The following is a 22949-nucleotide window of genomic DNA, read 5'->3' on the forward strand; positions in this document are numbered from 1 at the left end:
CCAAGGAGAGAGAGAGAGAATGCCCGCTCATCTCGTCGACTGATCTTTTTTTTTTTTTTTGCGCGTGGTGCTAAAATTTTTTGTATTGGCCGCACATCTTTATGTGTAAATAGATGTGTGAACAATAACAATGTATTTAAATGGATGCGCAATGAATCATTTGTGGCCACAGAGGGCCAGAGATCCCGTTTGGACCCTTTCCTTCGTGTCATGTAGTGAAGTCGGTTTAGTTCTTCTGACACATTCACCAGTAAATGCAGTAGGACTACGGGCCAGCAGCATTGGTACAAAGTAAAATTACCTGTGTGTGACAATTTGTACATTTTGTGTCCTTATAAGGGTGAATTCACACGCTGCAGAGTTGTTGAAGAACAGATGAATGGGGCAGTCGGGGAAATTTCTGCCACAAATCTGCTGCCTGTGAATGTGCTCTATAGCTCTGTGGCTGTGAAGGGCCATAATAGATTTCAGTGCTGTTCTGGTAAGAAAAAAAAATAAAAATACTGGTTCATAAACTTTTGGTGATTCTATGCTAACAGCACAGCTTAATAAAGCTTATAGGTCTATGTAACACAGCACTTTGTCATCTACTTAGTTAAGAAATGCCAGCGGTGTATTCCCAGTGACCCACCTCTTCACGTCTGTGCCAGTTACTCGATAATTGGATTTTCAGACCTCTAATTGATTTATTCTTCTTTCCTCCACAAGGTCCTGTGTTTGACAGTGCAGGCACCAAAACATAGTTATCTGATTGTGGCTTCATTTACAGGTCACTCTAAAACAAGACAGCTCTACACAACTGGTACAGGATGACCAAGTTAAAGGGCCATTACGGGTAAGTTTGTGTATTATGCATCATCTTGTATGACTTATGTATGTATGTTCTACTTGTTGTTGTTGTTTTTTCCTCTGTTCATTTAGTGTAACTGTACTTAAAAGTTTTGGTCATAGAGAGGTTGGGTGTAAAAAATGGGGGTAAGTGCTTAAGTGAGTGCTGTCTCCTCTCGCTTGCTTGAGACCGCTTTTATGTAAGTTCAAATTTCAAGTTGAAAAACAAACTAGGATTCGGGTAAATGGCAGCAAAGTGGACATATACCACAGCTTGCTGTTGAGCAAGTTTGCTGAGATTTACCAGAATCCTAGTTTATTTTTTAGAAGCAAACTTACATTCAAGTGTAAGTATTTAAGAAAAAACTTTTGAAATGTCATAGCAACATGTCAGAAGTGTGTATTGGTGGTGGTGGGGGGGGGGCTAGGTGCTGGGATGCCCACCGATCGCTAGAACTAAAGGCCCTATTCCACGGGTCGTTTAGAGGAGCAATATCGTTCGTATTCGGCCGATAACGGCCGCTACGAACGATATTCGTCCCGTGGAATAGAGTGCAACGATCAGCCGACATCGTTCATGTCGGCTGATCGTTGTAGTCGCTTGTTTTTCAACATGTTGAAAAACAAGCGACTGATATAGCAGCGATCTGCTGCCGTCGCTCCGTTGAATAGGACCGTCGGCAGCAGATGCTGCTATATCCTATGGGCTGCCCGGACGATCAGCGATCCCCCGGGCAGCCCCCCCCAGCAGCTCCCCGCCGCCCCTCCCGCACTCACCCGCTCGCTGACGCCGCGTTGAATAGCGGCGGCAGCGAGCGGGGAACGAGGAGCAAACGAGCGCTAATAGCGCTCGTTTGCTCCTACAAACGACTCGTGGAATAGGGGCATTAGGGGCAGACTCACTCGGGCCCTTCTTGTTTGCTATAAACTGCTAATGCGAGCACTCTGAGCTATAATGGGAGCATATAGAACTTCTGGTATATGGAATTGCCGGAAGTTCCATAGACTCCCAACGCTCACAGTTTCAAGCTTGTCTGCCCTAAAGACTTACCTCTTCAGACACTCTTTCCCTAACATTCCCTAAACTTGTCTCCCCCTTCTACTCTGTATCTCCTTCAGTGACATGTACTTTCTACCTGTACTCAGACAATGGCATGTGACTGGCTCACCTAATCACCTATAGGATTCTATGTACAATGGCTGGACCATCGGCAAATAAAGCACTTGTTGTCTCTTGTGACACCCCTAGTCCTCCTAGTCCTAAAGCTCTTTTGAGCAGGTCTCTCACCCCCTTTGTATCTTTATTTTAATTATTTTAGTCTATAATGTGTAAATGTAACCTCCGTATTGTGTATAAAAAAATCTATTGGCGCTATACAAATAAATATTTATTATTTCGTAGACCGCTTGTTATAGTGGAGATGAAAGGTCTGAGTGCGGGTCTGCACCTTCATTCTAGCAATCGGTGGGGGCCGCAGCACCCGGACCTCACCGATACACACTTCTGACATTGCTATATGTCAGAAACCTTTTTCTTTGTATGACAATGACACTTTTAGCTGTCTCCAGCGATTGAGAAGAGAAAGTAAAGCGATCGGGTGTTTATTTTCTGTCATGCCTGCCCCTGCCTACACCGATATCATTTGTCAGAAGAGCCCCATATACTTCATACTGACAATGAAATCCTCTGCAAGTGGGAGGTACTGATGACAATAGTAAAGTGTATGAGGACCTTTTAGACTTTCTAAGAAACCCGTCTTAAGGGAGTGAGCAAAGACTGTGCTTATCTGAGAATTTCCTTGTATTTGGTCGCAATCAGTGGGGTCTCAGTGTCTAGACCCCAACTGATCTAAGCATCTAATATATCAGAAGTTTAAAGGTAATGTCCAGGTAAAAGAAACCATGAGAGAGATTCACATACTCTCTCATCTCATTTCCTCTCATGAGCAGAAAGGCTGCTAGTTTCTTATTGGGATGCAATGTTATTTTCCTCTGTGTATCCTCCTAACATGGTTTAATAATGATTTTTTCCACTGTGCTGGTGACTTTAGCCCAGTGAATTTTGGTTTAGCCCAAAATAACTGACCCAAGTGTGTGTAGGCGTGAAGTTCATTATAACCAGCTCACTGCATGGGATTAACTCGCTGTGGGTATACTTCTGTAGAAAAACATCCCGAATTATTGAAAATAAAGTGGGAGTGCAAATTATTTTTAGGATATACTGTACTATTATAAGGAGATAACTGGATTGAGTACTTGGTATCCTCCTCTCTTGTTAAATATGTGGTTGGCCTTGTCTCTCCATAAAGGCTTATCCCCTATTGACAGGACAGATTGCGGTGGGTCTCACTCCTGGGAACCCCATTTTCTTGAGAATTGGGGGGGGGGGGATGTTTTCCATTGCAATGGACACTTTAGCAGTTCTGTAGATAGTAAATGGTGCTGCCGTGTGTGTGTTCATGATGATGGCAATGGGTTCTTATTGTATTAGTCTATTAGGACAACTCATTTATTTATTTTTTTTTCTCATATGTTAGGATGTTCTGGAGGTCTCTCTGCTACAATAACATCCCGACAAAACTTCTTGTCTTTTATGTACACGTGGCACAGCCTGGTTGATAGAGATGTGCTGTGACAATCTTGTCAGGTCCTGGATAGTAATTGGTCAGATGCTAAGCACAGAGATGCTTTGGTAATGTTCTGTAGAACAGACAGAGAAGCAGCCTCACATAATGACCGCCCCATCTCACACTGCAGTGTTAAGGCCCTATTCCATGGGACGTTACGGCCGATAATCGTCCCATGGAATAGAAGGCAAGGATCAGCCATCATAGTTCATGTTGGCCGATCGTTTACTGTCGTTTGTCTTTCAACCATGTTGAAAGACAAAGACTGTGATAGCAGCGATCTGCTGCCGTCGCTCTGTGGAATAGGAGCAGCGGCAGCCAACCGCCGCTATCCTCTATGGGCTGCCCAGACAATCTAGCGATCACCTGGGCATCGAGCAGGGAAAAAGGACCAAACAAGCGATGACATCGCTCCTTTGTTCCTCAGTCGGCCCGTGGAATAGGGGCTTTAGTCAGAAGACCACTTTATAGTCATTGGCTTTTTGCACAGCAGCATTTCTAGGAACCTTTCTTAGCTCTGCTTATTTAAGTAAAGCCAAGCACAACAAAATGTAATGTTACTATGTGTATTTTTGGCTGTTCAGTATGGTTAGGAAGTCCATATGTGGATGCTGACAATAAGCTGCTAGTCGCTGCTCATTTAGCTCCGGCCCTCTGCATTTAGAGCATGAGATGATGTCTCATTGTTTTTTCCCCGTGCGCTGGACACTGGGGAAGAGAGATGGAGGTGGTTGGAGAAGACTGCAAGCTCAGCAAGAAGCACTTTACTTATGAAGGTTAATCAAAATTTAGGAAAGAAAGGTTCTTGTATACCCGGGGGGATTCTGGGTAGCCACCAGCATCAACTATTCTTTTATCTTTGAAACTTGGGAATAGTTATAATGAATGCAGTTATGGTATCTATTTTGAAGGTTAAAGTGTCTGTGTCGTTTGTAAAAACTTTTAACATGTAGGACTTTCTCTTTTCTGTTGATGTCAAGCAGATATGTCAACAGTTTAGATCGGTCCAGGTCTGACTGTGCAGGCCCTTACTGTTTGGTGAAATGAGCGGGGAGAAGACAGAGCTGGTGCACATCCTCTGTGTTAAAAAAAAAAAAAAAAAAAGGTCGGGCTCCATAGATTTACATTATGAGCCCGACTCTTCTCCCCACTCGTTTTCCCGATCAGTAAGGGTCTGAGCAGTCAGATCTAGACCGATCAAAACTTTTGTCTCATGTCTCTGACAGGTTAACATACTCGCAGCGGATTTTTCACACCACTGCCTGGTTAATACATTACAGGTCCGCGCTCCAGCCTGCTTCTGTTTCTCCCGGCTCCCTTACTTTAGAAGCAGACCGGAGAATGGACCAGTAATGTATTTTACAGGCAGCGGTGTGAAAAAAAAAAAAAGACGTAACCCTACAGAATGACAGGACACAGGATTGCTGCGGATTTCACTGCAGAACTCGCAGCGTGAAATCTGCTGCAATCCTGTATGTGTGAAGGTTATTTCTAATATGGTTATAGCTGTGTATGTATCCTAGTAATTAAAACATTGATAGGGGTTATCTGCAGGATAGGGGATAACTGATGGTGTGCGTCTGACTGCTGGCAATCACTGGTTTCAAGAATGGGGCAGCAGTGTACATATATGTGCTTGCTTTTTTTTCTTTTTTTGGGGGGGGAGAATGAATGGAGCAGCTGTTGGGCATGAACCCCCCCCCCCCCCCCCTGTGGACTTGGGATATCCCCAAGGGGACTTCTAGTCTGGTTAAACTGATAATGTGGTGAGGGTGCTTACATACTGCTGCTGGCCCCTACAATCAGCTATTACCAGTTTGAGAAGTGGGCTGGGGAAACCCTCGGTTCTTCAGCAGTGAAATTCGGTTTTACTTGTTGCAGCACTTAATAGTAGATGTGCCTTTCATTTGTTTTTTTCTTTTGTTTGTGTGCTTGAGTTACATATGTATTGCATATGAATGAACATATGTTTGGGCTGCATGTTGGTATACACTGGGTTGGCATACTTGTTGGTATACGCAAGGACTCAATAATGTGGTGTTCCCTACTTTTTAATGTCCAGGCAAATAAGCATGTACCAGCGGGAAGTGGCCTGAGCATAAACACCAGCTGACTACATTTAGGAGATTGAAGTAAATGTGGCAATGTGAACTTAGCCTAACTTTGTATTATGAACTTCAGTTTAGTTTTGCACAGTGTCACAGTTCAGTGAAACTAGATGCAAACAGCAGTGACATAAAGGATGAAAACAACCACTGTACGTTGCCTTTGGGGACAAATAGAAATACGTTTTTTGCTTTTAAGTGAGTTATGATAAATTCTGATCAGACCTATTGTAGTGTAGTGGGGTCCGTCATTTCTGGTGTTTAGATAGCACCTCATTCTACCCCAGTGTTGGCTAACCTTGACACTCCAGCTGTTGCAAAACTACAATTCCCATCATGCCTGAGCAACCAAAGATATGGCTTTGGCTGCCCAGGTATGATGGGAATTGTAGTTTTGCTACAGCTGGAGTGTCAAGGTTAGCCAACACTGTTCTACCCCATGCTTGCCGTCCAAAATACTTAAACCCTTTTGGGAAAGGAGTTAAATGCCTGCACGCTTCCAGATAAAAAGATGTATAATAATATGCAGACTCTGATTTTACACTTTGGTGTCTCACTGTAGGTTGGAGCAACAGTTGAGATGAAAGCACCTGATGGATCCCTCCAGGAAGCCGTAATAAGTAAGCTGACGGATGCTAGCTGGTATACTGTGGGTGAGTAAGATTTTGTCATCTTATTGCTAGATACAACTGCACAGAAATTCAGCCCTTTGATATAAGGTTTCCAGATAATATATATTCCAGATGGGATTTGTGTGTGTTGGTGCAAGAACCTGTCCATTCAACCAATCCCTGTCCCATCTCAGACATTGACATATATGTGTTTCATTTTGTAGTAATTATCTGGAATAATCATTTAAAGAGTAACTACTATAGTGACTCTGAAGTTTGATTGGTGTGTGTACGTGGTACTGTACTGACACAGCCGCGCTGTTGGGAGGTCTATGATTCCCTTGATCCTCTGGTCCACAGTGTATGTGATTCATGGAACGTGTGAACGTAACACTTTGTTGCAGTTTTAATCGTCAAAGTTATAGGCCCAAAGCCTGCAAAAAAATATATTCTTATTTCCTCCGGATGGCAGTTCCTGCCTGCACTCTGGTTGCAGACATCATTGCCATAGGACACTGTGCATGTGGGCTAACTATACACAAACGTCCAGAACACACTCAATAGATTAGCTACATTTTTACTACAAAGTTACAAATATTTTTTACAGTGCTTGACATTGACTTTATTGTGTAACTCTAAAGTTCATGTTGTGCTTGCCCTCAGCTCTGTCATGTTATCTTGCACTCCAGAGGATTACACATAAACACAGGTAAATGGTTTAATAGGTAGACACTGGAGACATGATGAGCTCTAAGTGTCCTGCGTGTTGTCACTACTTAAAGATTAGACATGTCCTGTGTAAAACCAGGAAGGAAGTCGCTGTATGAGTCAGTATACTTTTTCAGACCACATAATGGCTGCCTTCATTGTAGCGAGAACTTTTTGCCTTTTTATTAACGTTATTTATGTATTTATTTTTTTAAGTATTTGATGATGGTGATGAAAGGACCTTGAGGCGGACATCATTGTGTTTGAAGGGGGAAAGGCACTTTGCTGAGAGTGAGGTAATCCTCAAGCAATTTTCTAAATGAGCAAATGAGCATCCAGTATATTGAATACCAAGTACAGGAATTTTCACATTTTTTTTCTTTTAACATTTCTACTTCTTTCTCATGTAGACTTTGGACCAACTTCCACTAACCAATCCAGAGCATTTTGGAACTCCTGTCATTGGGAAAAAATCTAACAGGGGAAGAAGGTCGTCTCTTCCAATGTAAGTAATGATGATCTCCCCCCTGTGTAGATTTCCTATACACTGTTGTATTTATACTTTTAACCCTCTGCTCCTCTCAGATCAGCTTTACTCTGAAGAACCTGCAGTGTGAAATGGAAACTTTTTCTCTCTCCACTAGGGTATTGTAACATGATAGCGGCGTGATCAGAATTTAAAGCTTTAAAATATTCACACCTGATCATAATTCTTCTGCAATTCTTGAAAGCCTGGGAAATTCCAGTCCAGCGCACTGTTTACTGGTTTGCCAGCCTCTCTTTAATTATGAGGTTACCATAGAGATTACTCCCTTGTCTACTAAAAGCCCATTATGTTCAGTTTAAATATAGAGCACCTCTGGGTGATATTGGACTTAAACTATAAGCCGTCTGTGGCTCTAAATATTAAAAAAATTATGAAACTTTATCTGCCCATACACCTTCACTAGCTGTTGGGCAAGCACTTCAGCTGATGGCTAATCCTTTCTTCCCCCATCGCCATATGCATGTATGCTCTGTTTAGCTGAGCCTGCTTGCTGTGGCAGCTTATCTTTAGGGAGAACAAAAGGTTTGTGCTTTAAAATTCAACATGTCTGATCCTTCTTTCCAAGACAGAATGTTGGGGAGAAGCGAAGATGTGTAGGAGGCCTTAAAGGGGTACTCCGGGGAAAAATGAACTTTTCCCCTATCCACAGGAAATCGCGGGGAGCTCCGACCCCTGAACCCCCCGGCGATCTCCATATCAGACCCTACTGGCTCTGTTATGAATAGGGCCCCGGGTCGGCACGTGACCTGCGGCTCTATTCATTCCTATGGATGGGGGAAATGTTAATTTTTCCCGGAATACCCCTTTAAGTCATTTGGTATCCTGACTTATCTCATTATAATCAGTGAAAGCCTGACCTGTGGGCCCCCCACCAATTCCCAGAATGGGGTAGTGTTGCACTGGACAAGGAGTTCTGCTGAGCAGGATCAGTGGCTATCTCAACAGTCAGCCTCCCAGTAGTCTGATAGTATCACCCACTAGCGTTATGCCATCATGATTTATCACGGTGAACCTTCTTTCAGTTTTGACTGGTTATGGCCTGTATTTTAACTGAGGCACCTGCAGCGTGTTAACTCTGTAGAAGTACACTTCTGACATGTACAAAAATGAAAGTACCCTAAGCTCTTAATCAGTAGTGTATCCCCTTCTCTCCAACATACAGTCATATGTCAAAGAGTTAAAATAATGCATGTTTATGAGGAATAATAAAAAAGTTAAACTGTATAAAATCATGTGACCTTTAATTGACATTGTCATTCTAACTTTTAAAATCTGAATCAACAGGGGATGTGATATAAAGCATGTTTGCAATTTACAATAATTATTATTTTTAGTTATTATGCGTAAGCTATACTAACTTGTATCCAGGTCAAGTCTCCTAAAGGCAGCTTTTTATTCTTGTGCTCATTGAAAAAACAAGTCCAGGTCATCAGAGGGCTCAGAGAGAAGGCAGTCATGTGATTGATGGACACATTGAGCTGTGACTCTCTGTACTGGTCGGGACTTCATTTGTTTAGTCTCTTTTTTTTTCCAAACAGTACAAAAACTAAAAATCTGCCTTCAGGACACTGGACTTGGTTTTCTGGTAAGTATAGTTTTGTTATAAAGCCTAACAAAGTATATATATATATATATATATATATATATATATATAAAATATATATTTATATTAGTGGTGCCTTGGAATACGAGCATAATTTGTTTCGACACCGTGCTTGTAATCCAAATCCACTCTTAAACCAAAGCAAATTTTCCCATAAGAAATTATAGAAATGCAGACAGTTGGTTCCGCACACCACAAAAATAATGATTTATTATACTGAATAACATGTTAAAATTATGAAACTAACATCAGAAACAGTGGAATATGTCATATTATAAGTTTCTGTACAGTAATGGAGAGGATGGGAAACACAAGGGCTGACAGACTGCAGGGAGCAGGAAGGAATGAGCAGGGCAGATGTGGTCACAGTATAGCAGCACTGTCTGTCCGGGGAGAGAGGGGTTACAGCTATAGAGCTATTACCTCCACAGCCCTGTCCCCTGATGCAAGCCCCAGCCTGAAGTGGATCTGCTATGATTTGGAAGGTGAGGGAGACTTCCTAGGTCAGACTACAGTGCTGTAGACCCCGCTATGCAGACCATGTCCCTCCTCCACTTGCGCTCCCACCCAGTATAGGGAGCTCTTAAACCAAAGCAATGCTCTTAAACCAAGTCACAATTTTGAAAAACTGTGAGCTTTTAAACCAAAACGCTCTTAAACCAAGTTACTCTTAAACCAAGGTACCACTGTATATATATATTATATATGAATGAATAATATTGCAAACTTTCTTCATTTCATATCCCCTGTTGCCTTATGTTTTTAAAGTTAGAACAACAGGTTCACTTTTAAAAAAAAAATATATATATATTACAAATTTTATACTAACAGACATGCAAAATCATGGTGAAATGTATATCCTCATGATACAGAACAAATACTGTCTAGATGCAGCTTCTATTTTCCTTCTTTTTATTAATCTAGGACGGAAGATGAGAAAGAAGAAAGCAGTAGTGAAGAAGAAGATGAAGATGTAAAACGCATTGGGGATGAATTATTGGGAAAAGTTGTGAGTGTGAACTGCAGCACGACAAAAGAATGTTATACTGCTGTGGTGAGTGGCACCTTTTATAGTCTCAGGGTTGGAGTTGTTGGCTGGGATATACACCATGAGGCTATGTTCACACTTTGTAAGAGACTGGCCGTTTCGTGACCGTGCCGGGTTATGGAACAGCCGGTCTCTTCCCGGATCATCCCGGCTGGTACTGTAGTACCAGCCAGATGATCTTTCTGGCAGTGTTCTGATGCGGGCGCAGCCGAAGACTGGAGCCGCTCGCTTTATTGTGTGAACTGACAGGGTTTCCTACGGCCGCAATTCACTGAATTGCGGCCGCAGAAAACTGACGTCAGTTATTTGTGGGTCCGCATGGGATCCCGGCCAGAGCGTATACGATGTGTATACGCTCCGCCCGGGATCCCATTGAAGTAGAGGCAGTGTTCACAGTCACATAAAGTACGGCCGTTGTTGCCAATGGCAACAACGGCCGTACTTTTACGTAGTGTAAACATAGCCTAATACTCACTGTTTGATCTAGTCAGTATTTAGATGTCTGTTGGTTATTTTGGGCTTGTTAAGTAAAAGTTTGTTGAGTAAGCTTGTTGAGTAAAAATTTTAATTTTATCAAGGGGGAGAAAAACCGCTTTGCATCACATGGCAAAAGTTCCTATATTAGCCCCATATTTCACATATTTTTACTCTTTGACACTGATAAGCCATTAGCCCCATTCAGTGACCTAATCTGCACTCCTTTTTTTCAGTCACTTTAAAAAAAAATAATTCTAAAATACGAGCTGTAATTCAAACTATAAATTTCACCATATGGTAACATTGAAAAATGTCATGCTCAGGTTTTGTTCACCTCATGTTCAGGCTATGTGTGCAGCAACATACAGGGGGCTTAAATGAGAACTCCAGGCAAAGGTAAAAAAACAGAGAGGGCAGGGGTTAGTGAAAGCAAAATACTGATGTGATGCCAATCCTGCTGCCCCTGCAGCTCATGTCCCCCCACTGGTCTCCTGTATCTCCTGAACCTGTAACAATACGACCTGGCTTGGAAAAAGGCTGCTAGCCAGTCAGTGACTGAGGCAGGACATCCCTGCAGTCACTGACTGGCTGAGCGGGGTAGTTCCTGTCTGGTCACGACTATACAGGAACCTGGGAGATTCAGGAGGCTGACAGGAAGTGGTGGGCGCAGTCCTGTGGGAGCACCGGGTTGAGGAAGTATCACTTTATGATCACCCCCTACTCTCCATGGTGTTTTTTTTTTTGGTTATTTTTCCCTACCTTTGCCCGGATTTCTTCTCTAAAGTAAACCAATCACCAATCTTCTGTAGAACCTTTAGCTGATGAAACAAAGTCTTTTATTCTGGCACGCAAGATAGGCAGGGAGTCGAGAACTAGTCTCCTGGCCCATGACTAGTCATGGTTCTCTGCTTGTCAGCATGCTGCAGGGCTGATAAACAGGAAAAGAGGCTTCTAACTGTCTGCTTTTACTGTGAAGCATCCTGCAGAGCACGCTGACAAGCAGAAAGCCATGACTAGTCAACGCCCTATCTTGTGCACTGGAATAAAAGACTTTGTTTCATCAGCTAAAGGTCTTAGAGAAGACACAGAAAACATGGTAAGGGAGCACTTGGCACATCTTCTGGGCGCTGCTAGTAGCGTTAGCGTTACCCAAAAAATCTGAGTGACTGGTTCGCTTTAATGCCAAGAGCTCTCATTGTGAAAAATATATGCACTTTTATGTTTTATAGTATTAGATAATGATGTGTACAGAGCCTTCGAGAGACTGTCAGCAGGCTCATGATCCTATCTAAGGGTAGCGTAAACTAGTGACAGAGAAGCCGAACAGAATGATGTATCACTTACATTGTTCTGTGCAGCTCATCTAGAGAGATCCTCCTGAGTAACATGGACAATAAGTAGTCCTTTCCATTATGTGTGTGAAGCCAATAGACCTGGATATTCATGAGAAGCAGAAAACTGGCCAGATGGTTATTTCCCCTTTAAGTCTTTCTTCCCTTCGTTAGACTGCATTCACACGTGTGTAATATGAATGTAAGTTCTTGCCTGCCAGCAAATCTTATGACCCAAAATTACACTATATTAATTTACTATGATGTTTTGGCCTCTAGACCCACTGGGCAGGACATATAACACACACCAAACTATTACAAAAAATTAGTTGCATATATATAAATTTATTATTTTTCCAAAACTGTTCAGTGAGACATAAAAGGTGTCTGAAAAGCATAATAAATTTGGCGCACAGCATGAACGCCAGTGCTTTGGCACACTTTGAACAGGAATTTTTAGTAAATCTCCCCTTTTGTTTCTTAGGCTAATGTCTGTTGAATAGAAATGCTGAATAATGGTTGGCTTGTGTGTATTACATTTTAGTTTTGATGTCAGCATATACAGGAGGTTTTCTTAGTGGTATATACAAAGGCTTTGTATTGGATGTGGTGTTTTATAAGGGGTCTGGGAGATGCCAGTACATGCACAATGTGGTGCAGTATATAGATGCAGATGTGCTTTATTATCTCGGCTCATAATGATCAGTATATGCCCAGGTGCTGGTAAAGATCTGGTATTACAGCAAGGTTAATGTTACGGTCACTACACAGTGAACTTGGTAGCAGTCCTGTAAATGCTTACATTGTAATCCGGTCTTTAGCAACGTATTCCTGACTCTGTGGAAACAGTCGTCTCTATGTAACATCTGTTTATTGCCTCTTTAAAGTTGGCTTGGCACCAGCAGCCCTGTCTTAGCGGTTTAATACAGCATACATAGCTGGCATCCTGTCTGGGCTGCGTTGCTTTTCTTTGTTAGGAATTATCTAGAAAAGGCCTATTTATCCAGGTTGGGCTGGAAATTAAAGCCCATTGCAACACAGCTGAGAGGAGAAAAATTGAAAGCTATTGTCTGAGGAGGGCAAGGAGTGACGTCGGTGTGCACCCATTTTTTGTAAAAAAAAAAAAAATATATTGTAGGAAATGTTCAATGTAATTTTGCTTGACCGGCAATGCACGTGTGCAGATACACCCTTGACCATATTTTTTTGGCTCTTTGAGAATTGGTGCATAATATAAATGAGTGCAACTCGTGTGAGCGACATTTGATTAGCGGTGACTGCATAAATTAGATGCTGTACCCATATTTTCCAGGACTCCTTAGGGTTGCATCCAACTTTTTCAAGCCACCGGAATTCAAATGCTGCACGCCCTAGTTCAGACAGATCCGAGCATGCTTAAATTGCTCTCATCTCTAGTGTGCATAGCTATAAGTAGTTCTGCAGAGATTACTCTAACACTTCCTTCATCTTGCAGCAGGGGTATGTTTGATCAAGACCGTATTGGAGGCCAATAAATTAAACATTGCCATGTTATCTTACCTCAGTTGATCTTTGAAGTTCTTACAACATAAGGTATATCATAGGATGTCAGGAGTTCTGAGGGCTACAGCGCCTCCTCATCTCTTTTGATATGTCATCCAACTACCAAATTAAATAGAGTTTGTGCATATCTGATACATATACATATTTTTTGTATCAATTCTTTCATTTTATCCGAATTTTTATATTTTTTTTGTTCACCCCTTTCTTGCTTCAGGTTGTTTCTCCTAGTTGCAGTGACGAGACATCCGTGAAAAAAGACCAGTGTTTGGTTCGATCCTTCGCGGATGCAAAATTGTAAGTGATTTTTAAAATGTTCTTCCCTCTCTTAAAATATAGGAAGTTTTATGTTTGTGTGTAATTATAATCTCCTCTTACAAATATTGGGTCATCACGTCTTAGGCTATATTTAAAAAAATAAAAATTGTGACATCTTACAGCTTTCTTACTGACCAATGACCATCTGCAGTCATCTCATTATCATCATGAACAGGATTACAGTGACAGGTAACTCCTATATATAGAGATAACACAGGATCTACCATTCACAGCTCCCCTCCTCCTCCCTGCACAGTGACCTCTGTACAGGTCACAAACCATGCCCTTAATACTCTCCAGTAGATGTTAAAGGGAAGCTGTCAGGTGCTTAATGCTGAGCCACAGGCATAGGCTCCCTCATTACAGCACTCTGTGACTTACTTCAAAATCCTGTCGAATTTTGGAGAAATCATAATTTAAAAGAAGCCAAGATGAAAAGTTATCTGTAGTGGGTCTCTCACTAAACGCAGATAGGGAGAGATCTGTCAGTCAAGGCCAGAGGGACAGCGAGTAGCTGATTATCAGTGCCTCTTTTACTCCCCCCCCCCCCCCCCCTTACAATTGGCTAGGCTTTCAACCATGATTAGGGCCTGTGCAAACTGAGTAAAAGAGGCGGAATTGAGGGCCAGTTCACACAGAGTAAAATTGCCGTCTGTTTCAATGGGAAGGCTTGCGCGCAGAATTGACATGTCAGTTCTTTGAGCGGAGGGTGGCAGAAGGGAAGGCGCACGAGCCGTTCCATTGAAGCAGGCGGAATTCCACTGATTTTACTCTGTGTGAACTGTCCCTAACGAGCGAAGTCCGTGCAAAATTCTGCCTATTCTTGTGTTTAAATGTGCTTTTTATGCGCCTCTGCTCTCCATTCAAAGAATAAACATGTTAATTCCTTGAGCGAAGAACAGAGGTGTACGAGAAACACATGCATACACTGATTTGCATGCATACACTGATATGATTTTATCTATTTTCTGCAATTTTGAGGTGTGGGGGGGCACTTCTGTAAAGTCCCTGCTGTAACCTATAGCCATTTTTAAAATGAGCAGTGCCACCTTGTGGTCAAAGCCAATTGTGTGCTTTAACAATAGGCAAGGGCTACAGGGCAAGGCATAGTAAATTGCCTGTGGATGTTCACAAACTTACTTCCCCATAGGGTTTCTTATTAAATTTCCTCAAAGATAGGTAATATTGGTTGTTGCATTCTCTGGCAAATTTTATGTGAAATGCTGTAGAATTTGTTAGCTTTTTATTAATAAAGGTATTATTATTATTATTATTATTATTATTATTATTATTATATAATTTTTTTTTTTGACTGGTTAGAAAAAACAGTAACCTAGAAATTTGTATAATCTCTAGCACCCCCATGATATCGATGCTGTTCCTGAAGGGCTGCAGCACTAATTCATCTCTAAGGCCACTTCACCATTTTCCCCTGCATAGTACCTCCACAGCTACGTACTGTACAGTGGACAGCAGCAAAGCTCCATACATGTCAATGGGTCATTGCTGCAGTTCCCTGCACAGCAAGGTAGCTAAAGGATGGACTACCAGTGATTAGTGAGGTGGAAATGCCATCACTTTACAAAATAAGATTTTGTACTGTGATGCGCATTTAGGTTATAGATTATATTTATGACATGAAGAATAGTCTTTTTTTGTATTTTAAAATAATATTGGCAGTCATTACTAGCCAGTGATCATTGCCAGTGTTAAAGAATCAGGAACAGTGTTGTGGTTTTAATTTATAATGGAAAGCTCAGTACATATGTAAATAGATATTGATCCATACCTACTCCTAGTACACGGCCCAATACCTCCTATAAGCAAGCACTGATCTGTTAGATCGGTGCATGTTTACCGAGCCTATTACACCGCTTTTATAATCGCTTAGCTAGGGCTTCACAGACATTGTTAGCGATGTCTGTGCAGTCCTTGCCCTTAAATTGTAAATACGTTACCTCTCCACACTCCCCAGTCTTCTGTCCTCTGCTTGCTTCTCGGAGCCGCCGCTGCAGTTTCAGAGTGGATCTCTGAACGGACAGGCCGCTCAACCAATCGCTGTCTGGGCCAGTGATCTGCTGAGCGGCTCGTCAGTTTAGAGACCTGCGCTAAAGCTACAGTAGTGTAGTAGCTTTAGGAGGCAAGCAGAGGGCAGAAGGACACCGGGACCGTGTAGAGGCGCACACACACACACACACACACACACACACTATTACATGTAGTGATGCAAGGTCGAACAATGATTTTAGGTCCATGCCAAAAGACATGATCTGCCGATTGTTGTCATCGGCTGATCTTTGTCTGTATTACACAGAGCGATAATCAGCTTGATTCAGCTGATTATCGCTCTGTATAGTAGGGCCCTTATTCCAGTGCTTAAACATAGGAATTTGTGAATGTCGGGGATAAAAAAATTTCTATATATATTGTTTATTATTGCTTCTTTATACCTACTGTTTGACTACATTACTTTCTTGCGCTTTAATATTCATTCTCTCTCCCCCCCCCCCCCCCCCTTTTTTTTTTTTTTTAGCCATTCAGTAGCAAGGAAAGATATTGAAGAGCTGGACATGGAGGCACTGAAATCGGAGAGCTCTGCTAAGCCAGGTAACTGTATAATTGTGCCCATCTTGATTGTACAGATCATATTTTTTCCACATCCAGGGTTTGGATTTTTTTCTTTTAATACTGCACTTTGAACTGCCATGGGTTGATATAAGCAGAGACTGGTTTTGCTAAAAGTGTTTGTAAGCTTGGGGCCTAAGTGCATAGTGGATTTATATGGCTAAGCTACTTATTACAGTATGTAAAGCCAATAGGGTATTCTTGAAGCTTATATCATGCAGCTGCTACAAGTGTTGCTTTAGAAAAATTAGTAAAATCAGCTCATTGCTCCGGAGTCGCAAACTATGGTTTACTTCTAGTTTGCATCTTTTTTCTCTAGGAATGTGAGAAAAGACCCCAGAGACTGAAAAAGGCTAAAGATTGCCACAATTAAAGGGTTAACCCAACACTTTATCCCCTGTATCTTATCCTGTTGCTGGGATCCCCACCCATAATGGGAATAGAGGGTCCTTGTACCCTAAACGAATAGTGTGCATGTTCCATTCACTGACTGCAGGACTGCCACAGAGTCCTGCGGAGTACAGGCAGCAGCTTTCCTTTTGGGGATCTGATTTCTTGGGGTCCAGCTGTAGAAGTCCCTCTGCGGTCACCTATGCAATAGGAGCTTGTGTTTAGTTTAATACTTTATGACGCTCCTTAGAGGGGGACCGGTCTCTATAGCAGCTCTGGTTAATAGTGTGGGGTCTTTGATTCCCTCCCCCCTATATAACATTTGCTTAGGTTGTCAGGAGATTTTGAAAAGTTTTACAGTTTTGTGCTCAATTTTCTGTAAAAAATTGTTTCCAAAGTGATAGTTTTGGATAATTCTGTTGGCACAATCTCTATACGTGGATCTCAGTTTTTACAAATTAAAATGTTTGGTATTAAAAAAAATAGTGCCTTAAGACTAAGCTTCTCCTCCACCCCTCTCCAGGTATATTGGAAGCCATAGCCTTTTTTAAGTCCCGGACAGTACCCAGTAGTTGGAAAATGGACATAAGTGAAATATTGGAGTCTTCCAGCAGTGATGATGAAGAAGATGGGGATGCAGAGGCAAGTGATGGCGAACATAACAAAGAAGAAGAGGATGAAGCTGAGGTAAGTGTCTCGTCATCACATACTGTTAGGGTGCGTTCACACCTACAGGATCTGCAGCAGATTTGATGCTGTGTTCAGTTATTTAAATGAAATCTGCTGCAGAAAATCAGCTGCAGATCCTGTTGGTGTGAACGCACCATTATAGTGTATAATAATAAAGTTGCACCTTTACGATGCTTGTTTGATCTTATATGGGTATTGATCTTTAACAGTGTGGATTGAAGATATGTTTATGATTGTAGTTAAAGCGTTGCTGTCACTTGTACTAATATTTGGCATGTCAGAAGTTACAGTCGCATCCTGTCACACTGCAATGCTGAGATGCAGCAGTGCACTCCACTTCCCAGCCGGCTGAACATAGACTGTAAGAGTAAGAGTCAGATGTGATTGACAGCTGAGACGAGCAGAGACTGCTGCATCTCAGGATTGTAGTGACTTTCTGCAGTAAGGTCTCTGATGACATGTCAAAAGTTGAACTTCTGTTGAGTCATTGCTCCAAAAAGTAATCTTATACCTGTTTGTTCTGCTGTTGACAACACCTATTGCTCCCTGTTATTAGCCATTTCATGGTGGGAAAAGGTCGACTAATGGTGCATTATCCATGTTAATACAATACCCAATGCGGGGCCTCTTTAAGGGTGTGTTCACACGTACTGCATGTTCTGCAGTGAAATCAGCTACGGTATGCTGAACAGTTGTCCTGACAATGCTTTGGAGTTTACTAATATCAGGAAGTAAATGCACCTGCCATGTGACTTACATTCTGGACCCATGTCCCTTGCATAGCAAACTGTACTGAATAAAATGGCAGCAATAATACACTGCACATTGGAGCCTTCAGCAGTTGCCTGCGCTAGGTCACCTGACATAAGATTAGACATTGAATATAATATATTATTGAGATTTGCAGACATGCTTTGATATAGTTTAAGGGTAGCTTCACACATACCGTATCGCAGCGGATTTTTTGCTGCAGGTCCACAGCAGATTTGACTAAATGAATGAACACTGCATCAAATCTGCACCATCAAATCTGCTGTGGATCGGCAGCAGATCCCCAGCAGATTGGACTAAATGAATGAACACCGCATCAAATCTGCTGCGGATCAGCAGCAGATCCGACAGTGTGGATTAAATGCTGCGTTCATTCATTTAGTCAAATCTGCTGCGGTTCTGCAGCAGAAAATCCGCTGCATTACAGTCTGTGTGAAGCTACCCTAAGATTAGGTTCACTGTTTATTTTGTACTGTATACTGAACACCTAACATTTCTTTCATGTTATTTGAGGAGTTTGATTCTTTATTACTTCTGCTGGTCAGCATATAAAGATATTGATTGTTAACAATACTTATCCTGTTCAGCGTCAACAAAGCTGTCTTGTCAGCTGTTCAGCAATGTGATGTGGTGGTCTGTGTTTTTTTTTTTTTTCCCTTTCTTGTAATGAACATTGTTTCCATGTTCTTATTACTTCTCTATATCATGCAGTACTATTTTTTTTTCCCCCTCTTTCTCTTGGGTCTGAATTTATTTGGCGTCTTGTCTGGTGGCCGAGACTTGTAATTAACTTAAAAAAAATCTCAAGGCTTTTAGTATTTATCAGCTGCTTTATGTTCTGCCGGAAGGGGTTTTCTTTCCAGTCTTAAGAGCAGGAAAGGTTTTCTATGGGAATTCGCTGCTGCTCTGGACATGGACAGAGGTGGCAGCAGAGAGAACTGTGTAAACCCGGAAATCATACACCACTTCCTGCAGGACTAGCTGATAAGTACTGGATGACTTGAGATTTTTGAATAGACGTTAAATACAAATCTCTGGCACTTTCTGGCACCAGTTAATTTGAAAGAATTTATTCTTTTTGCAGAACTACCCCTTTTAAAGCGACTCTGTACCCACAATCTGACCCTTCCAAACCACTTGTACCTTCGGATAGCGGCAGTTACTGTCCTAAAAAAATACTTTTAAACTTGAAGCCCGTGCCAAACGGGAGTATCTGTGCCCTAACTTTGCACACCCCTCCGGACCTCCTCCCCACCCTCTTCATCATTAGGAAGGCTCCAGGCAGATTGCCTCCTATTTCCGACCTGTGGCAGCCCGGCACATGGGCTGGATCGTTAAGGACCTGTGCAATGTTCAGCATGGAGAAAATGTTTCAGTGGCATTCCTAATGATGAAGAGGGTGGTGCAAAGTTAGGGCACAGATACTCCCGTTCGGCACGGGCTTCAAGTTTAAAAGTATTTTTTAGGACAATAACTGCATCACCTGCTGAACGAGGCCGCAGGACAGATCTTTGATTAAAAGCAGCTATCTGACGGTACAAGTGGTTTGAGGGGGTCAGATTGTGGGTACAGAGTCGCTTTAAATTGAAACTGACAGCTAGAAGAGACATCCCAAACTGGTTACATAGTTATGTAAGCAGTGAGACTAAACTGTCAAAGAGATGTGGCCAGGGCACCTTAGTGCATTTTAGTTCCCAGGCCAGGTCTCTGTGACACTTCAAAGCTGTAATAAAAAGCATTTTATGGGTGCATTCACACCTACAGGATCCGCAGCAGATTTGCAGCAGATTTGATTGTGCAGATTTGTTGCTGTGTTCAGTTACTTAAATGAAATCTGCTGCGGATCCACAGCGGAAAATACGCTGCGGATCCGGTAAGTGTGAACGTACCCTATAGGTGATTGCAGCCTTTCTAACTACAATCTAAGTATGGATAATCTCACTGCCTACATAGCTATGTAAGCAGTTTGGGATGTGTTTTCTAGCTGACACATGTAGGGTCTAGAATGGGGTCTGAATTTTTTTAAAGGGGATTGCTTAAGAACACAGTGCTTCTTTCTCATATAATAGCATTGTGCTTGCATAGGGTGCTTTCATTGCATCCTATATTATATACCACCTACCATGACCCTTTCACAAAATCCTGCACATGCCCCTGACATTGTGCCCCCTTGATTCGGGTTTTTGGTGCCCTGGGTCATATGATTTTATGTGCAGTTCTTTCGGACTAGAGAAGGTTTTCTGACGCCCCATGGTGTGGATTTAAAATCTGCACCAAGTTGTCATCGGGGCAGAATAAAAGCCAGGCAGATTTTTCTGCAGCAGAGGAGGCTAGTGTACACTCATATGCAGGTCTAAATGGTTGCTGGTACAATATCCAACAAATATATCAATAAATCTGATGCATTATTGGTTGCACATGCTCCATATCTACACCAGTCACAAGTTGCCATAGGTTTGTGATAATATAGAAATAAGTATTTGTTGTAGTGGAGGCCCTGCTGCCTACTGCTTATCCCCAGCCACTCAGAATATGTGACTGTAGTTGGCCTACAGAGGATGATAGATTGCCCCCCTTTGTGTGCAATCTGTACCCTGCTAATTTCTTTTCTTTTATTCCAAGTATGTATTGTGCTGTCTTGTATGTTATCATACAGGAATGAGACATAATTCAACATCCCGATGGCTCTTTATTATAGAGTGTAGCGCAGAATAGTGCCTCTCTACAGCAATGTAAGGTATTGTATTGTCCCTTAGAAGCAATGGGAAGAATACCTAAGTAATAGTGATGTGAATGGCTCATTTTTTTTTCCTATTGGATTCCATGAGGTTATAGGGAGCAGTTACATATATTGTCTTATACCACACAGCTGGCTACATAATAGAAGTTTACTCCTACCCAGGCATCAAGGGAAGATACAGCCACCCAGAGTCTTATCTATGGTTTCTGTAGTCAGTGGCAGGCAAATCACTAGACCCCATAGATACCCTTAGTGACGGAGTCCTGCTATATATGGAAACTAAGGAGGTGGTGCAGAGGATTTTTGAAGATGTACCCCAGTGGTAAGTTTTATGCCAAAGCCCGGAGTGGATCCAAAATACAAACAAGGTGCACATCTTTTCATTTGGGCTACAAATACTGATTAACATACCATGTGTGAGCCCAGCCTCTTTCTTCCAATGTTGGATTGGTGGGAGTAATATTAGTCTATGGGCTGGTTCAGAAACATTTACCTTATACTGTCATTTTTCAGTCTTTGTTGTAAAATAACCGTTTTCAAACAATACAAATAGGTTACACATCCAGGCCTGGCAGTAGATGACTAGCTGTCTTAAAGGGGTTGTTTTATCAATAGACACCGGTGACATATTTAGCTAAAATTAAATGTCAGCAGTGGTAGGATATTGCTAAGCTGCTGTGTCTGCTGGCAGCTCAGTTCTGTTTTTTTCTGGGCAGCTTCATGGACCCCCCTGGCCCATTTGTCTTTCCTGAGACCATGTGTTTATCACTTAAGTGGCGTATGTCATGTGTGTGCATACATCAGAAAACCATAATAAAGGTGTCTGCAAAAATATTAGCTGCATGCCCGTAGAGAGGCATAGGCTGAACAATACTGTCTTTGTGGCTGTATTTGGTTTGCCTCACTGCAGTATACAACTTATTTGTGGGACAGAATATTATAATCTATGACGCAACGTTGTCCAGCAAGCGAAACATATGCTGCAGTATATACAGAACCTTACACCATATTCAGTCTATTCATTTATGAGCATGCTGTGGTGTGTGCTGTGGCTTCGCTGCATTTCCGAACTGTGCCGCTTTCCTCAACTTACCTATATATGGCAGCCATGAGGATTACTGTGGTAATGCAGGAGTATTGTTGCTGAGTGAATGCTGTCCACAGGTAAGATTTTAGATCATTGTGAATTTGTCAGTTCGAATAACGTTCTGCCCTTGGCCGGACGGCAACACATGCAAACTACTATGCACATGCGCCATCTATAAAACAGAAGTCTTATGGTCTGTGACTAAAAACAAATCTAGACGTGACAGATGCATTATAGAAAATGGAATTGCCGATGTTGTACCTATAAGTATTTTTCATTGTATGTTGCTACACAGCCATGTGACATTCAGTCTAAGGCTATGTTCACACAACGTATATTTTCATAAAATCATGGCCGTTTAATGGCCGTGATAATGACGAAAATATACGTCACCTTTCCTTTTATGGGATCCTATCTGGAGCGTATATGCTCCGACCGGGATCTCTCGTGGCACCGCCACTGACATGTCAGTAAATAGCGGCCGTAGAAAACATGTCAGTGCACACTGTGGAGTGAGCGGCTGCGGCCGCACGCTCCATAGTGTGCTATGGAGAGTTCTGATGCAGGCGCGCACGGATGCGCCCGCATCAGAACACTGCAGCCAAAAAGATCTTTTCAGAGACCTTCCGTTCCGTGACCCGGCCGGACCACGAAATGGCCGGTCTTTTACGTCGTGGGAACATAGCCTAACGTTGGAAGCTCATTTAGGTTACAGAGCAATCCAGTATCCAAAGGAAAGAAGATAACAATCTGATCTGTGGGAGCTGACCATTGGGACCCCCACCCCTCACAAGAACATGTCCGCTGCATGAATGAAGTATGGTGTGCACCATTCATCCTCTACGGGGCTTTCGAACGTTCCTCAGCACTGCCGCTTTGTAAGGTCCTGTCTGAATTCTGTCAT

At 42.2% G+C, this 22949-nt stretch overlaps 1 protein-coding gene across 3 annotated transcripts in view; it reads left to right on the top strand.

Annotated features, from left to right (window-relative positions):
• Positions 1 to 22949, top strand: part of ARID4A (AT-rich interaction domain 4A) — a 54339-nt gene that overhangs the window by 6767 nt on the left and 24623 nt on the right. For all 3 annotated transcript variants that reach the window (XM_069951228.1, XM_069951227.1, XM_069951229.1), the window contains exons 4-11: positions 770 to 835; positions 6123 to 6213; positions 7096 to 7175; positions 7290 to 7384; positions 9954 to 10083; positions 13642 to 13721; positions 16276 to 16349; positions 17281 to 17444. In XM_069951228.1, coding sequence (XP_069807329.1) covers positions 770 to 835; positions 6123 to 6213; positions 7096 to 7175; positions 7290 to 7384; positions 9954 to 10083; positions 13642 to 13721; positions 16276 to 16349; positions 17281 to 17444 — 780 coding nt within the window. The remainder of the gene's footprint in view (positions 1 to 769; positions 836 to 6122; positions 6214 to 7095; positions 7176 to 7289; positions 7385 to 9953; positions 10084 to 13641; positions 13722 to 16275; positions 16350 to 17280; positions 17445 to 22949) is intronic.

Source organism: Dendropsophus ebraccatus, chromosome 13 (assembly GCF_027789765.1).
Source record: "Dendropsophus ebraccatus isolate aDenEbr1 chromosome 13, aDenEbr1.pat, whole genome shotgun sequence".
NCBI classification, from domain to species: Eukaryota; Metazoa; Chordata; class Amphibia; order Anura; family Hylidae; genus Dendropsophus; species Dendropsophus ebraccatus.